The sequence below is a fragment of the Crocuta crocuta genome, unplaced genomic scaffold (assembly GCF_008692635.1).
Source record: "Crocuta crocuta isolate KB4526 unplaced genomic scaffold, BGI_CrCroc_1.0 scaffold13, whole genome shotgun sequence".
Lineage (NCBI taxonomy): Eukaryota > Metazoa > Chordata > Mammalia > Carnivora > Hyaenidae > Crocuta > Crocuta crocuta.
This window is the reverse complement of record NW_027530007.1, coordinates 1912947-1930977: the sequence shown is the minus strand read 5'-3', so window position 1 is coordinate 1930977 and position 18031 is coordinate 1912947. Positions and strand designations below refer to the sequence as shown.

Below are 18031 nucleotides of genomic sequence, written 5' to 3'. Positions count from 1 at the left end.
ATTTTTTTTTTTAAGTAATCTCTACACCCAACGTGGGGCTCAAAGTCAAAACCCCGAGATCAAGAGTCACGCTCCATGGGCTAAGCCACCCAGGCACCCCGAGAAGCTTGCTTTTCTAGTCAGGCTGGGACTGACTGTTGGCAGTTAGTCAGAAAAGTTAGCTAAAGTGGGGGAAACTGAACATCCTCCCTCCTCCTGATATTTTATTATGAGGATGCGCAAACATACAGCAAAGCTGAAAGAATCCGGCAGTGAGCACTTGTGTGCACACCCCGCTGTGCTCACACCCCCCTGTGCTCACACCCGCCCCTGTGCTCACACCTCCCCGTGTTCACACACCCCTGTACTCACACCCCCCTGTGCTCACAACACCCTGATCCTCCGCTTGCAATTTCACTGCACTTGCCGTGTCGAATATCTGGCCGGCCCTGTCAGTTTGATCTTGTAAAAATACGTTTCAAGGTCAACCCCAGTACTCTTTTCTCTCAGTACGTCAGCATCTTTGACGAGGCAAACATTTCTTCTAACTGAAAATACAGGAGAGCATGCTCCTCGCCAGTCCAGCCCTTTCCCCTAACTGCGGCTCTGCCGGCTCGCATCCTAGACCTGTCTCATCCCCCAGACTTTCTGGTTCCTGTTACTCTGAGTGCGGCGTGACCACAGACACTTACTTGCAAGGCACACGCCGCAGAGTCCCTCCAGGTCTTTTACGGTTTTTCCTCCTTGAGTTTAACGGTGTCACTTTGCTTTACCAACTGATCCACTCAGGCGCCCCCAAAACAATTTAACTTAGTTTTCATAGAAAACAGTGCTTTTCTTTTTTGTGTTCCTATTTAATTGGTTTACTTCAAACTTAATATATTTATTCAACACATACGAGTGCTTCTGTCTATGCTGGGAACTGTTCTAAATCCCGTGGATATGACAGTGGAAAAAAAACAAAGGCTCTGTCCCGCTTGGAGCTGGGAAGACACAGTAATAATAACATAGATAACTCAGGGGTGTGGCACCTTGGTGGCTCCTGTCAGTTAAGTGGCCGGTTTTGGCTCAGGTTATGATCTCATGGTTTGTGGGATCGAGCCCCACATCAGCCTCTGTGCTGGCAGCATGGAGCCTGCTGGGGTTCTCTCTCTCTCAAAAGAGAAAAACACACGTACATGCTCTCTCTCTCTCTCAAAAGCATCAACATAAACAAATAGATGAAACCCGCTGGTGGTACCTGATACAAAGAGGAGGAAACTGGTGTAAGAAGTAGATGTGGATCAGGGAGCAGGGGAGGCGGCTGAGGAGGCGACGGTGTGGGGCGAGGGGCGCTTGGCTCCGGGGCGAGAACTGTGCTGGGAATCGGAGATCAGCAGAGCTGGTGGGGGGGGCTGGAGGACACCTGCCTCGTGGGGAGCAGAGCCCTCGGCTCGGGGAGCAGCGGTCAGGCACGTGCTTAGAGCCCGTTGGCCTCACGTGCTGAGCACGTCGTGAGCGGCGGTTAGGGGAGCTTCTCCGTGCGGCCCTGGTTTCTCTCACGCTGTTTGCCCTCACGTCCTGCACTAGGCGTTTGAGGAATGGAATAAGACCGAGCTCGACTCGTTCCTGATCGAAATCACGGCCAACATCCTCAAGTTCCAAGACAGCGACGGCAAACACCTGCTGCCGAAGATCAGGGACAGCGCGGGGCAGAAGGGCACAGGCAAGTGGACTGCCATCTCCGCCCTGGACTATGGCGTTCCTGTCACCCTCATCGGTAAGTGGCGCTTCCGCCTGAAGCCTTTCGTCTCACCATTTTTTTTGCTCTTGATCTCCTGGAAAACTGGTACAGACCGGCAGCTAAGGAGCGGGGCTTTGGAAAACGTGTGCGGCCCCCCTCAGCCTCCAGAGTCCTCTCTGCTCTCCCGGTGCGCGAGGCTGAGCCTGTTCGATCCCCTCCTCGTTACCTCCTCTCAGTCCTACGGGCTCTGAGATACATTTGGAAATTCCTGGCTTTCTTCTCCAGTTCGACCTTTGGGATAGTTTTTTTTTTTTAGTTTATTTATTTGGGGAGAGAGAGCGTGAGTAGGGGAGGGGCAGAGAAGGAGGGAGAGGGAGAATCCCAAGCAGGCTCTGCACTGACAGCCGACTCAAACCCACGAACCATGAGATCGTGACCTGAGCCGAAATCAAGAGCCAGAGGCTTAACCGACTGAGCCACCCAGGCTCCCCTGGGATAGTTTTCGGCTTAGTGATTTAAACTGTAGTCGGTGACCTCCATGACTTTCTAATGGGTAAGATCACCATAATGAAATTTTTCATACAAAAGTTCACAGAATAACATAAGCTTATGTACTCAACACTTATTAATATTTTGCTGAGGCATTCCCCCCCCCCCAGGTATTTTAAAAATAAAATAATGCCTATACATTTCAGGTTCTTGAACATTCATTTTCTAAGTTCCTTACCCTTCTTCTAGAAGAAAACCACTGTCCTGAGCACTGGTGTGTACCCTTTTCACGCATGCTGCTTGTTTTATAGCAGTGAGGTAAGCATCAGACTCACAGAGGTACAGGGCAAAGAAAATCATAGAAAGCAGAGAGAGAGAACAGAGAGTAAGAGGAGTCATAAAACCACAAATTGGTCCTTTAAGAATAAAATAGTTACATTTCTGGCAGGAGTGAAAGGAGAATAGGGCGCCCGGGCAGCTTGAGTCGGTCAAGTGTCTGACTCTTCATTTCGGCTCAGGTCGTGATCTCACGGTTCGTGGAACCGAGCCCTGGGTTAGACTCTGCACTGACAGCGTGGAGCCTGCGTGGGATTCTCTCTCCCTCTCTCTAAGCCCCTTGCCCCACTCACATGATTTTTCTCTCAAAATAAGTAACCATTTAAAAAAATTTTTAAAAACCTAACAAATTTTAAAAAGAAAAGAAAAAGACGAAAACAAGGCTCCTCGTGTGTGTAATGAAAGGCTTCCCCCTCCAATGAAACAGACTTTCCTCCTCGCTCTTCGGGTTAAAGGTTGCCTTTCCCTCCCTGGCCTCCTCCCTCCCTCTGACACCCTGATGAAATGCGGCTCCCTGGTGACCGGGAGCTGGGGCTCTGAGCACCGGAAGGACCGGCAGCCGTGCAGGAGGAAGTGGCCGGGTGTTAGCAAGTCTGAGTGTTGCCGTGGGCTGGGGACCGAGGGGACAAGGGCTGGGAACAGGGTCGTCATCGCCGACTCAAGCGTGAGGTATTGCGGGCTCGAAAAGAATCCCGGTCTCTTGTTTGAGAGACTGGGCACCCCTCTCCCCGTCAGAGGCAGGCCAGGCTCAGTCCCTGGGGGCGGGGGTGGGGGGCCGCCGTGCGTGTGCTGAGCGCCTTCAGGATGAGCCGGGAGGGACACCGACGGCTTGCGCCACACCCGCCCCCTCGTGCCAGCAGCCTTGCGGACACTGCCTCCTGCCCGTGCCAAGTCGTCGTGTGTGTGCCGGTCAGGGGCTGCCCGAGGACAGAGGACTGCCGGGTTTGGGCGGCCTTCTCGAGAGTATGGCTGGCACCCTTTCCTCAAAAACAAAGTCCCTAGAGATTTTACTTCATTTTGTCTGCGGAGGAGAGAATGGCTAGAGGAATTATTTAATTCTAGAACTTGTCATTTCAGGGGCGCCTGGGTGGCTCAGTCGGTTAAGCGTCCGACTTCGGCTCAGGTCGTGATCTCATGGTTCGTGGGTTCGAGCCCCACGTCGGGCTCTGTGCTGACAGCTCAGAGCCTGGAGCCTGTTGCAGATTCTGTGTCTCTTTCTCTCTCTGACCCTCTCCTGCTCACACTGTCTCTCCCTCAGAAATAAATAAAACATTAAAAAAAATTTTTTTAATTAAAAAAAATTTAAAAATCAAAGTCTTCTTGATTGAGATTGACATTTTACTTGCGGACCAGCAGAGTAACTGATTACTCCTCGCTTTCTCTGCAAAGCTCCCCATTGAATTTCATGTTGATTTTTGTGGTTGACGCCTGCATTTACGTTGGAAAATTGACAAACATTGTTTGGAGTTTTAATTTTCAAGTCAACTGTCTAGAGTTTTGTATAAAAGTTCTTCCTGGGGCATCTGGGCGGCTCAGTCAGTTAAGCATCCAACTCTTGGTTTTGCCTCAGGTCATGATCTCACAGTTCCTGGAATCAAGCCCTGAGTTGGGCTGTTCACTGACAGCCTGCTTGGGATTCTCTCTCCCTCTCTGCCCTTCCTTCTCCAGTCTCTCTCTCTCTCTCCCTTTCCCTCTCCCTCTCCCTCTCTCTCTTTCTTGCGCGTGCACGTATGCACGCTCTTGAAGTAACTTAATAAACTTAAAAAAAAAGCTCTCTCTGAGCCATGTTAGATGTTGTGACCTAAGACAGACTTCCGGCTCATTTCTGTGTTTCCTCGTCCCCTCTGGCTTACGTTTATTCTTTTCTGTCCGGTTTTCGGTGTGAACGTTGGTAACGTTTTCCTCTCCCCCACACAGGCGAGGCGGTTTTTGCTCGATGCTTATCATCCCTGAAGGACGAGAGGGTTCAAGCCAGCCAGAAGCTGAAGGGTCCCCCAAAGTTCCAGTTTGAAGGTGATAAGAAGTCATTCCTGGAGGACATTCGGAAGGTGCGGCCTGATCCCTGGCAGTGGGCGAGATTGGTGCCGTCGGTGGTAGTGGGGGCGGGGGCGGCAGAGTCCAGCCCTGTCCTGACTGCCATCCGCCAGGACCCACGCTGCCTGCGAGGCAGACGAGGCTGACCGGAGCGCCGGTGGGCCTGTCATCCCGCAGGCCCTGTACGCTTCCAAGATCATCTCGTACGCACAAGGCTTTATGCTGCTCAGACAGGCCGCCACGGAGTTTGGCTGGACCCTCAACTATGGCGGCATCGCCCTGATGTGGCGGGGCGGCTGCATCATCCGGAGGTAAGAGCGGGGATGGTTGCCCCAGGACGGGCGTGGCCGGTCCCCTCGCTGGCGACAGGACAGGGTCGGCTGTTCTAATTGGATTGTCTACACTATACCCTTTAAAGTAGTTCTGGGACAACGATCCTGCCCTCGGCCTTGCCTCGTGGGCTCTGGCTCTGTGTTCGCCGAGCAGACGGCTGGCCTTAGGGATAAGGAGAGGAGCTCTGTACCTCACTGGTGGATATACCAGCTTCCGACTACCTCCCTGCCTTCCACCAGCCGTGCAGCGTGCGGAGGTTAAGAGTCAGTGATTTCTTCCCTCTTGATTGTTTCAGCGTGTTCCTAGGAAAGATAAAAGATGCATTTGATCGGAACCCACAACTTCAGAATCTACTACTAGATGACTTTTTTAAGTCTGCTGTTGAAAAGTGCCAGGTGAGTCGCCCAGAGCCGGCTGGCACAGGAATCCTGCCTCCCGGGCTTTGGTTGTCCCTTACCAGCATCGATGCCCGTGAACGTGGTCATTCCGAAGGGAGCTGGTTCTCTGCCCTGGGGGCTGACCCCTGGTCTCTGGCTCTCTCCGGCTCAGGACTCCTGGCGGCGGGCGGTGAGCACCGGTGTCCAGGCGGGCATCCCCATGCCCTGCTTCACCACCGCCCTCTCCTTCTACGACGGGTACAGACACGAGATGCTGCCAGCCAACCTCATCCAGGTGAACTTTCCGAGGGGGTGGTGAACCTCGGCCTGGCTGGTGCCTGAGGGTCCCTGTCCCCGTGTTTGTTTCACCCAGTCCGATTCCTTGTCTTCCAGGCTCAGCGGGATTACTTCGGGGCTCACACTTACGAACTGTTAGCCAACCCCGGGAAGTTCATCCACACTAACTGGACGGGCCACGGCGGCAGCGTGTCGTCCTCTTCATACAACGCCTGACCAGACTGGTCACCCGCCACAATTCCACAGGCTGGGACATTCCACCCCACATGCCACTCCTCACGCAGCCCTCTGCCCCACAGCCCACTGCGCAGACCTTTTTAAAATAAAGTCTCATAAGAGACTCCTGAAAAGTCAGGGTCTTTGAGACCCGCCATGCCCTTGGCCCCTGCCCCTCGGGGCGACCCGGAGGCGACCATGTGCGCCCTAGCGTGAATCAGCTCCGTGTGTCCCCTGTGGGCGGGGAGGCAGCAGCAATGCCCCGATAGAGGCACATGGAGATGGGAAGGGTTTCTGTGGAATCTGCTCAAACTGGAACCTTTGTATCATGTAGAATTCCCATTTTTCTCTACTTAATAAAAGGTACATTCTATTTATGCTTTGTCCCCAGACTCTTCAGCGTCCTCACCTCAGCCACACTGAGCCAGTGTCTCCATTGGCAGAAAGATCTGCAGCTGGTTTGCTCACAGTGGACCCTTCTCCTCCTTCAGCCTTGGTTGCTTTCTCCTCTCCGTTTCGTTTTTAAAAAGGCTCTAACACAAGAGACACACCAGAGTTAGAGCTAGGGTAATGATCCACCCGGGGAAGGACGAGGAGGCGGTGGGGGGGCGAGCGTTCCCTCAGGCTCGGCACTGGGTCCGTGGACGCTCACTCGCTCACTTGTACAGTCTCCGCGCCTTCTGTATGTCACTTCACCCTGGGCCTTTTAGGAGACTCCACTTAAACGACAGGGTGGGCTCAGTGTGCCCCACCTTCCTGTTTGTCCCTAAGCCAGGCCATGGGGGTGTGGGGGGAGTTTAGCCACCTAAGCCTGCTCTTTGAATCAGAACCTTTTTACTTTATCTTTACTCAAGAAAAAAAAATCCTGCTAGCAAATACTTACTGATAGTTATGGCCTGGGGCCAATGTAATTGTCTTCTTCCGGCAGCTTAACTCCAGGAAGAATTCTGTGGAATTCTTCAGAAAGTTCTGAGAGTATCCTAGAATAGAGCCAAGGGCTTCCCTGTTTTGACAGCTGGTGTCTATAGCCTCACCTCTGACCTCTTGCAGAAAAGCACAGGGGCAGGAAGGGCTGACACGGAGGCGGTCCTTTTCATTAAATGTTCAACTTGTGAGACTTAGCCTGAGTGTGAGTACGTAGCTAGACATGGCCCTGTCCCCCCTCCCTGATCACACCTTTAAATATAAGAGGTGCTGAGTCACTGCACTTGACGGGGTGTGAATCACTCAATGCAGCTTTTCTCACAGGTGGACTATGGCTACTTGTGCTTCTAGAATGGAGAGCGAGTGCCTTTGCTAGCGAGGCGTGGGAGGTTAAGTGCCAGAAGGACATAGAGTCAAGCTGGGCTGTCCAGAAGAGTGTTTGGAATACTGGATGATGTCCGATAGAACGGAAGCCCCTGCTCACCTTCTGGAAGCTGAAGCCTCACGTCCAGGCCCCTCCACCGGCTAGCTGTGGGACTCGAGGCAGATTACTCACGGTCTCTGCCCTCAGTTTTCTCATTTGTAACACAGGACGATCACCGCCGTCTCCCTCAGGCTATTTCGAGGATTTGCAGAGTAAGAACAGATCGGTGCTTGGCGCAGAGCAAGCACCCGTATGTGGCATTATTACCACTTGCGGCTGTGCCTGTCCCCGAAGCAGGGATTGCTGAGCGTTAGAAACCAGATTTATTTCTCAGCACGCAGCGGTGAGTTCACTCTGCAAACCAGCCCTCAGAAGGTTCACTGGGGAGGCTCCTCTGTGTTTATTACCACAAACATCTCCCAGGAGGCCGGTCGAGCTTCTCAAACTGTATATGAGCCCCCACCCCTGGGGGCGGACCTTGGAAACAAAGGGCAGATTCTGATTCAGCCGGATGGTGGGGGGGGCTTACGGCACAGAGAGGGGTGGCCCCATTCTGTGCATTTCTTTTAGTGTTTAGTTTTTTAAATTTTTTAATGTTTACTTATTTCTGAGAGAGAGAGCGCGAGCGAGCACAAGCAGAGCTGGAGCAGAGAGAGCAGACAGCACGGTCAGTACAGAGCCCGATGTGGGGCCTGAACTCCTGAACCATGAGATCGTCACCTGAGCTGAAATCAAGAGTCGGATGCTTAACCGACTGAGGCACCCAGGCGCCCCTCCGTGCTGTGCATTTCTCACCAGCTCCCAGGGGAGGCCACCCTGGCCACTGACCACGGGGAAGTGCTGGAGCGCGGCCCGGAGGGGCAGCAGCGCGGAGTCAGGGCACCTGAGTGCACACACGCCCTCGCTCTGCTAACTGGCGCTGTCCCCGCAGGGAAGTCATTTAAACCCTGGGACTTTCCATCTCTTCATCTGTGAAGTGAGGTTAAAAACTTCCTGGGGCAACTGGGTGATTCCGCTGAGCGCCCAACACTCGATTTTGGCTCAGGTCATGATCCCAGGGTCGTGGGATCGAGCCCTGTGTCGTGCTCCACACTCAGCTGCTTGAGATTCTCTCTAAAACAAAGAAAACAACCCCCCAAAACCAAACTACTTCCCTAGGGTAGTGGGATGATAAGCGGGATTGCACAGAGTCCTTGGCGCGGTACCTGGCACACAGGGCACAACACAAGGAAGTTTCCACTCTTACTCCTGTGGGAATACGGCCGTCCTTCACCTAGGCCTCGGGGGGCGGGGGGGGGTGCTGTTGTTATTATATACGCTTTCATGCTTTTTGAATTTTACATCCCGTGACCTACTTGAAAACCCTATCAGTAAAAACTCTTCCCTCTAGTAAGGGCAGCCCAGCCTCCTGGGTAGGAGCCTGGGCGCAAACCCCCGCCCCACCACGACCTCATTGTTATTCCACACATGCCCGAGCCCCTGTACACACGGAGTTTTCCATCAACACAAAACAGGTAACGACAGTACCTGCCTCACAGAGCTCTCCTGTGGAGGAGATTAGTGCCCGAGGGGCGCCTGGGGGGCTCAGTTGGTTAAGCGTCTGACTTCGGCTCAGGTCATGATCTCACAGTTCAAGCCCCACGTCAGATTCTGTGCTGACAGCTCAGAGCCTGGAGCCTGGAGCCTGCTTGGGGTTCTGTGTCTCCCTCTCTCTCTGTCCCTCCCCCGCCCCGTGCTCGCTCTCTCTCTCAAAAACAAATAAACATTAAAAAAGAATTAAAAAGAAATTCGTGCCCAGCACATAGTGAATACTCTTTTAGGGTTTCCTGTTTGTTACCCAGCTCCCGTGGAAGGTGGGGCAGCCCACAGTTCTGAAAGGGATGGAGGTGTTCTCACAGGGGTTCTTTTCCCGGCCAAGTCGGTCCCGTCCAGCCTGACCACATGGGGACAATCTGGTAGCTATTCCAGCAAAGGGCCTCCCTGGGCAGAAATTGTAGGCCTGTTCATGACTTCAGCCCCAACTCGGGCTTTATTTGGGACACGGATCGGACAAGAAGGGGACGGGATTTCTCAGCAAGGAGACTTCAGGCAGGGGATTGACAAGAGTCGCACATTCTTTGAGGCAGATGTGGAGCCCGTCCTGTTAGGAGGCGTAGAGAAGTCTCAGGGTGTCAGTACATGTGAGTACTTAGATGTTAGCACACGTATGTTCACGGTCTAGGGACCCTATGCGTTGTCCCAGTTACTACTGAGTGGCATGTGCCAGACAGCCTTGAACTCAGCGGTGTAATGTAACCATCATTACCCTAATTCTGGGGGCTGGGGTAGGGACTGGGAGGGCACGGGGGTATAGCCCGTCGCTCCTCCACGATGTCTGGACGGCGGCAAGAAGACTGGACAGCTAGAGGCCACGGCTGGGATCACCTGGAGGGGTCTGTCCTCCACTCAGCCGGCGGTCGCTGCTGGCTGCTGGCTGGGCCTCAGCTAGGGCAGGAAGAGGTACGTGTGGCCTCAGCACGTGGCCTCGGGCTGCCTCACAGCATGGCAGCCTCAGGCTGGGCCAACTCCTTCCGTGGGGGCCCCGGGCTCCAAAGGCGGGGAGTGCTCCAGCTAAGACAGCAGACACTAGATCGGCCTGTGAGGCCAGGCCATGGAGGCCACATGGCGCTATTCCAGCCACATGTTCCCAGCTACAAGCAAATCATAAACACCCCAAATTCGGTGGGTGGAGGACTAGACTCTACCTTTTTTTTTTTTAATGTTTATTTTCAGAGAAAAAGAGAGTGTGCACATGAGCAGGGGAGGGGCAGAGAGACAGGGAGTCAGGATCCAAAGCAGGCTCCAGGCTCTGAGCTGTCAGCACAGAGCCTGACACGGGGCTTGAACTCATGGACTGCGACATAATGACCCAAGATGGCAACCGACGGAGCCACCCAGACGCCCTGGAGATTGATTTCTGAGTCCGCAGTTTACAGCGCAATTATAGGGGGGAATAAATGACGACTGTTATTGAGCTAAGTATTGTACCCTGTTCGGTGCAGCTGAAAAGGGTACGGGATGCCCGCAAAGGCCCCCGTCTTATTTATGGCGGGCGAGGGCGCAGACTCCGAAGCCGGGCTCCGAGTAACCAGGCCTGGGCTCTACCACTTCCTAGCAGGTTAACCTCGGGCAAAGCTCTCACCTCTGCCACCTTGTACCCTCACATATAAGGTGGGGGAACAGCACCTCCCTCTGAGGGCAGCTGGGATCTAAAAGCAGCAGGTGCCTGGAACCCAGAGGCTACTAGTCCCGGGGAGGGGGGCGGGGGCGGGGAGGGACGCGCCAGCAGTAGGACCGGCCAGGTTTCACAACGTGGCACAATGCTGACATCTAGTGGCCAGTTGATGTGGCTCGTTCTTTCTGGGGCAAAATTATTCCAAAGGAACATAGCCATATTCTGTGACGTAATACCTCAGCTCCAGGCCTTCCTCTTCAGACTCTAAAGCGCCCAGGTATTCCAGAATGTGCCAGAACAAGGTACTTTTGCCCTTGGAAGCAACTGATTTAAAATGAGATATCCTGCAAGGTACAAAGCGCAGAAACTGCCCAGGAGAAAACGGTTACTGTTTCTTGTGCACTTAGGCGAGGCACTCTGGGCCTCGAGACCATTCTCTGAAGTTAGCCTTATGCTTCTCACTTTATAAATGCAGGAACTGGGGCCTGGAGAGGTTCTGTGACTCGCCCAGGGTCACAAAGCTTGTGAAAGGGGCCGGGCTCCAAACCCAAGGTCTGGGCCTAGGGCCGGAGCTCCACATCTGCTCCCAGCCCACTCCGCACCCCAGCCCTCTTCTTCCCTGCGGGAGACCAGAGAGCTGCAGCAGCGGGGAGCCGGGCGGCTACCGAGGGGCAGAGCTCAGGGACGTCCCATGAGAGATCTGCCCTGAATGACATTGGGGACCATCCCAGGGGATGGGAGACTGGGATTCTCTCAGGGAGCAATGGGGAGAAGAGGCCAGAGGCACCTGTCATCTCAGATGCAGGAGAAATTGATCAGGGGCGCCTACGGGCTCAGGTGGTTAAGCGTCCAGCTTCAGCTCAGGTCATGATCTCATGGTTTGTGAGTTCGAGTCCCACACTGGGCTCTGTGCCGACAGCTCGGAGTCTGGGAGCCTGCTTCTGATTCTGTGTCTCCCTCTCTCTGCCCCTCCCCCACTCGTGCTCTGTCTCTCTCAAGACTAAATAAACATGAAAAAAAAATTTTTTTAATTGATCAGAAGTCTGATTCCTCCAAAAAGAAGTTCTCTGTGTCTCAGCTCTCTGCACACTTGTGGGGCTTGGGGGCACCTGTGTGGAAGAGGAAGACCAAGACTGGCTTATGGGTTTACCTTTAATTGTAAAGGACATACACACTTGTTAAAAGAATGCAGAACACAGGAATATATGAAGTGAAAAATGGGAGCGCCCTTCTCTGCCTTCTCTTTAACTCCCCGCTCCGAAGTTAACTGTATTCGTCCTGTATCCTTGCAGCTCTTCTTCTGTCCCTCCCAAATACCCCACATCTCCATCGAGATGCGCACGCTCTTTTTTAAAAACAAAAATAAGGTGATCCCGTACATGCCGGTCTGCGAGTTTTCTCTCCCTTTGATGTCAGAGGACATCGTTTTAGCAACTGGCAATTAAAATATGTTAGAGCTTAGTGTTTCCAAGAGCCCTTCGTAGATTACTTTGAAGATGAGAATCTTCAGGTTACACGAATAATCGCCCCGGATAACTTTGTCTATCGAGTCTGCGCCCCCTGTGTCCCCACGGCTGGGGATTCAGCAGAGACGTGGAAGAACTACAGGGAAGGAGGCCGCAGGAAATCCCCGGGCGATTCTGCCTCCACAATTTCTCCCTTTCTCCTCTATCCGGCTTCCTCCGCGGAGGTAGTAAGAGGGGAGGCTGTCTGTGTGTTCTCTCAGTTGAGCACAGGTAAGCCTAAGCGCCGAGCATAGATACTCTTATAAGATCCATAATATACTTCTTATGGGAAAAAGAAATCAGTGTTTTTTTTTTTTTTTTAAATTGGGGTCACTTGCCATTTTCTTCTGTTGTTGAGATCTGTCAAGGATGCGAGATGATTTACATGCACACCGAGGGGGTGTCAGGAGCCCCTTCGAAGCTCTCACCCGGAAATGTCCTACACTCACCTCCATAGGTAATAACCCATTATGTGTCTTGACTCTAGATTTCAGCTCAGGTCATGATCTCACGGTTCGTGGGATCGAGCCCCGACTTGGGCTCTGTGTTGACAGCATGGAGCCTGCTTGGGATTCTCTCTCTCTCTCCCTCTCTCTCTGCACCATCCCTACTCATTTCTCTCTCTCTTTCTCTCTCTCAGAATAAATAATCTTAAATAAACAACCCTAAACCTTACAAAAAGTGTGAGGAGGTCCAAGAAGACGCTTTTCTCCCACATGACTGCAACAAGACATTAGAAAATATATAATCAAGTTAATTTTCTTTAAAAAAAAAAAATTAGGCGCCCTGGGGCAGCTCAGTTGGTTAAGCGTCCAACTCTTTCTTTTTTAAAGGGTTTTTTTTTTTTTATGTTTTATTTATTTCTGAGAGAGAGAGAGAGGCAGACAGCGTGAGCCGGGGAGGGTCAGTGAAAAAGGGAGACATAGAATCTGAAGCAGGTTCCAGGCTCTGAGCTGTCAGCACAGAGCCCGAGGCAGGGCTCGAACCCACAAACTGTGAGATTGTGACCTGAGCCAAAGTCGGATGCTTAACCGATTGAGCCCCTCAGGCGCCCCAAGCACCCAACTCTTGATTTGGGCTCAGATCATGATCTCACGGTTCCGGAGTTCAAGCCCCACATTGGGCTCTGCCCCGACAGTGCAGAGCATCCTTGGATTCTCTTTGCCCCTCCCCTGCTCTCTCTCTCTAATAAATAAATAAGCAAAAATAATTTTTAAGAACTGGGGGCCCTGGGGCACCTGGCTGGCTCAGTACTGGGGCATGCAGCCCTTGCTCTCTGCCTCATTGTGTGTTAGAGCTCCATGCTGGGCATAGATCCCTCTTATGGGGAAAAAAAAAATCAGTGTTTTTTTTGGTTTGTTTTAATTGGGGTCACTTGCGCTACTGCTGAGTGTCTTAACCTCTGCTGTGTCACCTACTCCCCGAGCTGCTGAACGGACAGTAATCCAGCATTTGCCTGCCTCTGACTCGGTGACGCTACTGTTGGTGGCACAATTACAGAAAGTCGCCGGATTTTGCAAGGCCTGCGGAGCTTACGGCCCCACGTCATTCGCAGGAAAGAGTGCCGCCCGATAACGCGGTCCCTACACACAAGCGTTCTTTCCAAGGCCTGGTGTGAGCCTCGAGCCAGGCGCTGCTGCAGAGCGGGTCCGCGTGATGATGGCTTGGGCCGCCAGGTCCCCAGCGCGGGGAGGCTGGAGCTCGGACCGCGAAGGGCCGTTCCCAGGGCGGCCGCCAGGGGGCGCGCGGACACGGCGGCGTGGAACTTCGCGCTTTGTCCCCTCGCGCGGTCCGTCTCCGGGCGCCGCGGCGGGAAATCCGACGGGCTCCTCCCGGCCGCCGCCTCCTATTGCCGTCGCGCGCCTGCCCGCGCCGGCCCGCTGACATGGAGGAGGACAAGGCGGCCGAGGAGCAGCAGCGCTTCTCCTACCGACAGGTACAGGAAAGTCGGGTCCCGGCCAGGCGGAGGGAGGACGGCATCGAGCTTCTGGAGAGGGAAAGGCCCCGAGCCCGGGCGCTGCTCGGAGCGCGTTCCCCGGGGCGGAGGGCGCGCTCGGGCCGTCTGCGCCTGCGCCAGCTGGGCTGCCGCGGGGGGTGCTGGGAGGCGGTCTCCCGGGTAACGCGGGTCCGAGTCGCGCCGCAGCCTTCTCGCTCGTGACAGCCGCAGTCTCCCGGCTCAGGGGTGTTGTGAAGATGCGGTGTGAGCATGTGAAGGGGATTCAGGCCAAGCACGTAGCCCGGTGCCCGGCACGTGGCCGCCGCGTCGTGCGCGCTCCGTCCTGCGGACGCGGAGACGGCCTGCGAACCTGGGTGCGACGCGGGCCGTGCGGTCCCGGAGCCCATCCTTCCCGGGTGGGTTCCGGCCCCGGCTCCGCAGCCCGAGGGTCGCCCAGCTTTCCTGTATGCAGAAGCCGAGTAACAGTACCCCCTCCCAGGGGCGCCGCTTCCTCCAGTCGGCTCCGGGAGTTAGTACAATGGGGTAGAGTCGTGAGATCCAACCGTAAAGCCCTAAAGAGAGAAAGCAAGAGCCAGGGCGGTATCCTCAGAGAGGGTGAACTGAAGGAGCTCGGTGCGCGGGAGTTCTCTCCTGCCAGTGTTACATTTCAGCCGTTTCACCCACCGCCTCCCTTCACTTTGAAAAGTGTCAACATCCAAAGAAAAAAAAAAAAAAGAAAAGTGTCAACATTTCAGGAAAAGTTGCGAGAATAGTCCACTCGACAGCCATAGGCTCCTCACCTGGATTCACCAACTGTTAACACTTGGCTGTGTTTACTCCTTTGCTGTCTCCTTTTTTTCTGACTCATTTGAGATAGAATCACAGATACCCTGACCCTTCCCCTGTGAGTTTTAATACTTTATAGTATGCTCTCCCAGCAACGTGGGTGTTCTGCATAGTCTCAGTGATCACACTCAGAGAATTTAATACGGATAAAATCCTATTATGTAATGTTTGGTCCATGTTTACTTTTCCCAGTTGCTCTAAAGCTGTTTCCCCCCACCCCCCACCCCCCATTGGTCTTTTTTGTTTTACCCAGGATCCGGTCAAGGATCTTCAAGTGCATTTAGTAATCCTGTCTCTTTGATCTTTGCTGGACGGGTTGGTTCTCCAACCCCTTTGTCTTTCCCGACATTGATGGTTTTGAAGAGTCCATTGATGGCAAAGCTGTAGCCGGAGATAAAGTCTTCGAGAGCGGAGCTGCCCTCTCCATTTTTGTATTCTCAGCCCCGAGTCCAGAGCCTGGTTCTCAGTGCCCAATAACTGCTTGCCGAAGAGATGAGTCAGGCTGCAGAGATGGGCTGAGAAATTGGTGAGCAGGTTGGAGATCCCACCATTCATTCAACCAGCTGTTCTTGGCACGAGGTGGGCAGTAGTGAGCAAAGCAGACAGGGTCGTGCCCTTGAGGGATTTAGGGTCTAGGGTTAGCCTCGAAATGCATTGAAGAAGGCAGTCGGCCCTGTCCAGGAGGCGTACAGAAGGAGGAGGGACATTAAAGAACTTACTGGAATGTTCAGAAGGTTTCCTGTCCTGTTCCCCTAACCCCACCTCCTGCACGTACCTAAAAAAGATGGCCTTCTAGGGTCTTTGTCCCGCCCCGGGTGATGGTCCCTTTGTTTTCTCCTGCCAAAGGCCTCAACTTACCTAGTCTTGTGACATGTGAAACCAGGGAAGGTAGTTGCCCTTGCCTGTGTGCCGGGCCTCTACCCTTGGGTCCTGGACCTGTGACTCTGCAGTCCCTCCTCATCTTGTCTCAGCTGTGATCACTTGCTGGTAGACTTGATGCTGTCTTGGCTTGAGGTGTCCCCGTGTCCAGCTTGGTTCTGCCTCTACCATAGAGAAGGAGCACACCTAGGGGCTCGTAAGTTTGATGACCCGAAGCGGAGATCTTGGCTTAACTTTGTTTTGCTTCTTTGCTTCTCTGCACGGGAAAGATAAGTTATTCAGTATCTAAAAGGGTTGCTAAGGAGCAGTGAGCGTCCTGGCGACGCGGTCTAGCTCGCCAATGAATCAAAGGAGGCTCAGACGAGCCCTCACAGGCCTTTCCCGGCCAGTCCTGAGCGTCTGTCCTTTGCCCCACGCAGATCCGGGGCTGGCGGAGACTTGCAGCAAAGGGATGGCATCCTTTTGCATTTCACCGGATTAACCCCTGTCTGGTTTTTCATGGTTCCTCAAACACCTGGCCCCTGCCTGCCTTCACTCAGCGGGGGCGTGGGCCGTGTTTGTAAACTACCCGCGTAAAGTCACGCAGATACTCCGCAAGTGCAGGTCTGACTTTTCTCCCCACTGACCTGCCGTTGTAATTCCTTCTCTTTACTTGACCTAAATCATAACCATGAACTAGGAAGTAGTGTTTCTACAAGTCACACTCCAGAGGGCCCCATTAATTTATTAGTACACTTGAAAAGTCACTCAGCCATTATGGAAAGTGCTGAAGGAATGAGGCCGAGCAGACCCTCTCCTTGGTCTTAATTTCCTAAGATGTGCTCAGCTCTTCTCTGCAACCTTACCCACGAAGCATTTTGATTTTCACTTTAGAGGCTCAAAGCAGCCGTTCACTACAATGTGGGGTGTCTTTGCGAGGAAGTTGCGTCGGACAAAGAGATTCAGTTCAGCAAACAAACCATCGCGGCGATCTCGGAGCTGACTTTCCGACAGTGCGGTACGAAGCCATGGCCTTCCTCTAGCTGTGTAGACATCCCGGAAGTTGCCTGGGAGAGCCGTGCGGGTGGGTGCCCTGGCCCATCTCACCAACAGAGGAGAACATGATCATCAGGCGCTATTCGTGAAACACCTCTTGGCCGTAAAATTCAGATACTTTATGAAGAGAACTTTTTTATTTCCGTGTTACCTAACACTGGGCATTAACACCTTTATTTTACTGTTTTAAACTGCCTGGAACGCTAGACATTAGATTTTTTTTTACCTCATTGCTTTATCACACTTTTATGTCACCCGTGCCATGGTTTAGTTGACAGCTGGGTGTATGACATTGATATCTGCTTGACGTTAGAGCAAATTAATGTCCTCTCAAGCCCTAACTTGTAGCGAAATTTAAGGTTAAGGGCTAGTTTCATGGAAGGCAAGGTGTAGCCACAACACCCCAGTTATGGCAAGGAGGCCATAATGAATAAAGTGGCTAAACGCTCCGGAAGGGCCTCCTTCCGCCTGTTAAAGGGCTGTATTAGTCGCTGTGCGGCGGGAGCCGGGGTCCCCTTTCCCTCTGTCTGAAATGAGATTGAGATCAGGGTAGCTAAAGCACGTGTTTTTCTCTTTCAGAAAATTTTGCCAAAGACCTTGAGATGTTTGCAAGGTGGGTCCAGAGCTTGCTTCTCTGCTGCCGTGTGTAGTTACAGCCCCTCCGCGCGCTCCGCCTGCTGCTGTACTTCAGGCCAGCTCTGGTCCCGGGGGGGGCCCGCGTGCAGTTTCCGGAGGCTCGTCTCTGATCGTGGTTCTGCAGGAATAGAACATCTGCTTTAGTCACGTCCATTCGGCCTTGATTTGGCTGCTTTTTTTTTCCTTTTCTTCCTGATGTCTTCCAAGCACGTTTTGTGTGAGAACCCGAGTCGGCCCGTCGGCGGTTACGAGGGGGTGAAGCATGTGAATGTGTGGGGTGTGCGTGTGCTTTTGGGGAGCGTTTCCGCGGGACGCTGGGTGGGGAACCACGTGCCACCTGCCCCGACAGCCTCCCGTTCTCCGCCTTTGTCACCAGTGAGACATACGCTCCCTGAACAAGTGGGTGACGGGCCCTCAGCTGCCTTTAGCTTTTACAGGTGATTTACGCCCCTCTCTTCAATTAGGAGCTCAGGTAATTGAAAACAATTGGCAAGGAATTGCTTTTATGAAGCAGTTTGAATGACGGAGGCCGGCTAGGGCGAGAGCTTTCCGATTTGCTGGCACTTCTGAGTTGGTGCCAGCCTCTCCCGCACCCTGTGCTTTTCACCTTGCTCCTCTTGGCTCCGTGTGGCTCGGGTGAACGTTCTGAATGAATTAAAGCAGTAGGTTCTCGGAGGGCAGACTCTAAATCTTCCCCGTCCCTACGTGTAGGAGTCCCTAAAAACCGCTTAGCATCCTTGGCTTGGCCACCGGGGCTCAGATCACATTATGGGATACTAATAGCTCATGTGGCTTATTCTCTGTTAATTCGGGTGGTGGCCTCTTTCATGGTGCCCATTATCTCCCCC

The 18031-nt window shown here is 53.3% G+C and overlaps 2 protein-coding genes across 3 annotated transcripts in view; both read left to right on the top strand.

Annotated features, from left to right (window-relative positions):
* The window catches only part of PGD (phosphogluconate dehydrogenase), a 16324-nt gene extending 10163 nt beyond the window's left edge, over window positions 1-6161 (top strand). Inside the window, exons 8-13 of the mRNA XM_077763828.1 lie at window positions 1549-1738; window positions 4445-4575; window positions 4739-4872; window positions 5190-5289; window positions 5444-5566; window positions 5665-6161. Of these exons, the coding sequence (XP_077619954.1) occupies window positions 1549-1738; window positions 4445-4575; window positions 4739-4872; window positions 5190-5289; window positions 5444-5566; window positions 5665-5784 (798 nt within the window). The 3' untranslated portion in view covers window positions 5785-6161. The remainder of the gene's footprint in view (window positions 1-1548; window positions 1739-4444; window positions 4576-4738; window positions 4873-5189; window positions 5290-5443; window positions 5567-5664) is intronic.
* A 7502-nt stretch (window positions 6162-13663) lies between these two features.
* Window positions 13664-18031, top strand: part of CENPS (centromere protein S) — an 11381-nt gene continuing 7013 nt past the window's right edge. Inside the window, exons 1-3 of one of the 2 annotated variants that reach the window (XM_077763832.1) lie at window positions 13664-13787; window positions 16386-16509; window positions 17127-17160. In XM_077763832.1, coding sequence (XP_077619958.1) covers window positions 13737-13787; window positions 16386-16509; window positions 17127-17160 — 209 coding nt within the window. In that variant the 5' untranslated portion in view covers window positions 13664-13736. Of the gene's footprint in view, window positions 13788-16385; window positions 16576-17126; window positions 17161-18031 lie in introns of both variants that reach the window. The other variant, XM_077763830.1, reaches the window with a different exon arrangement.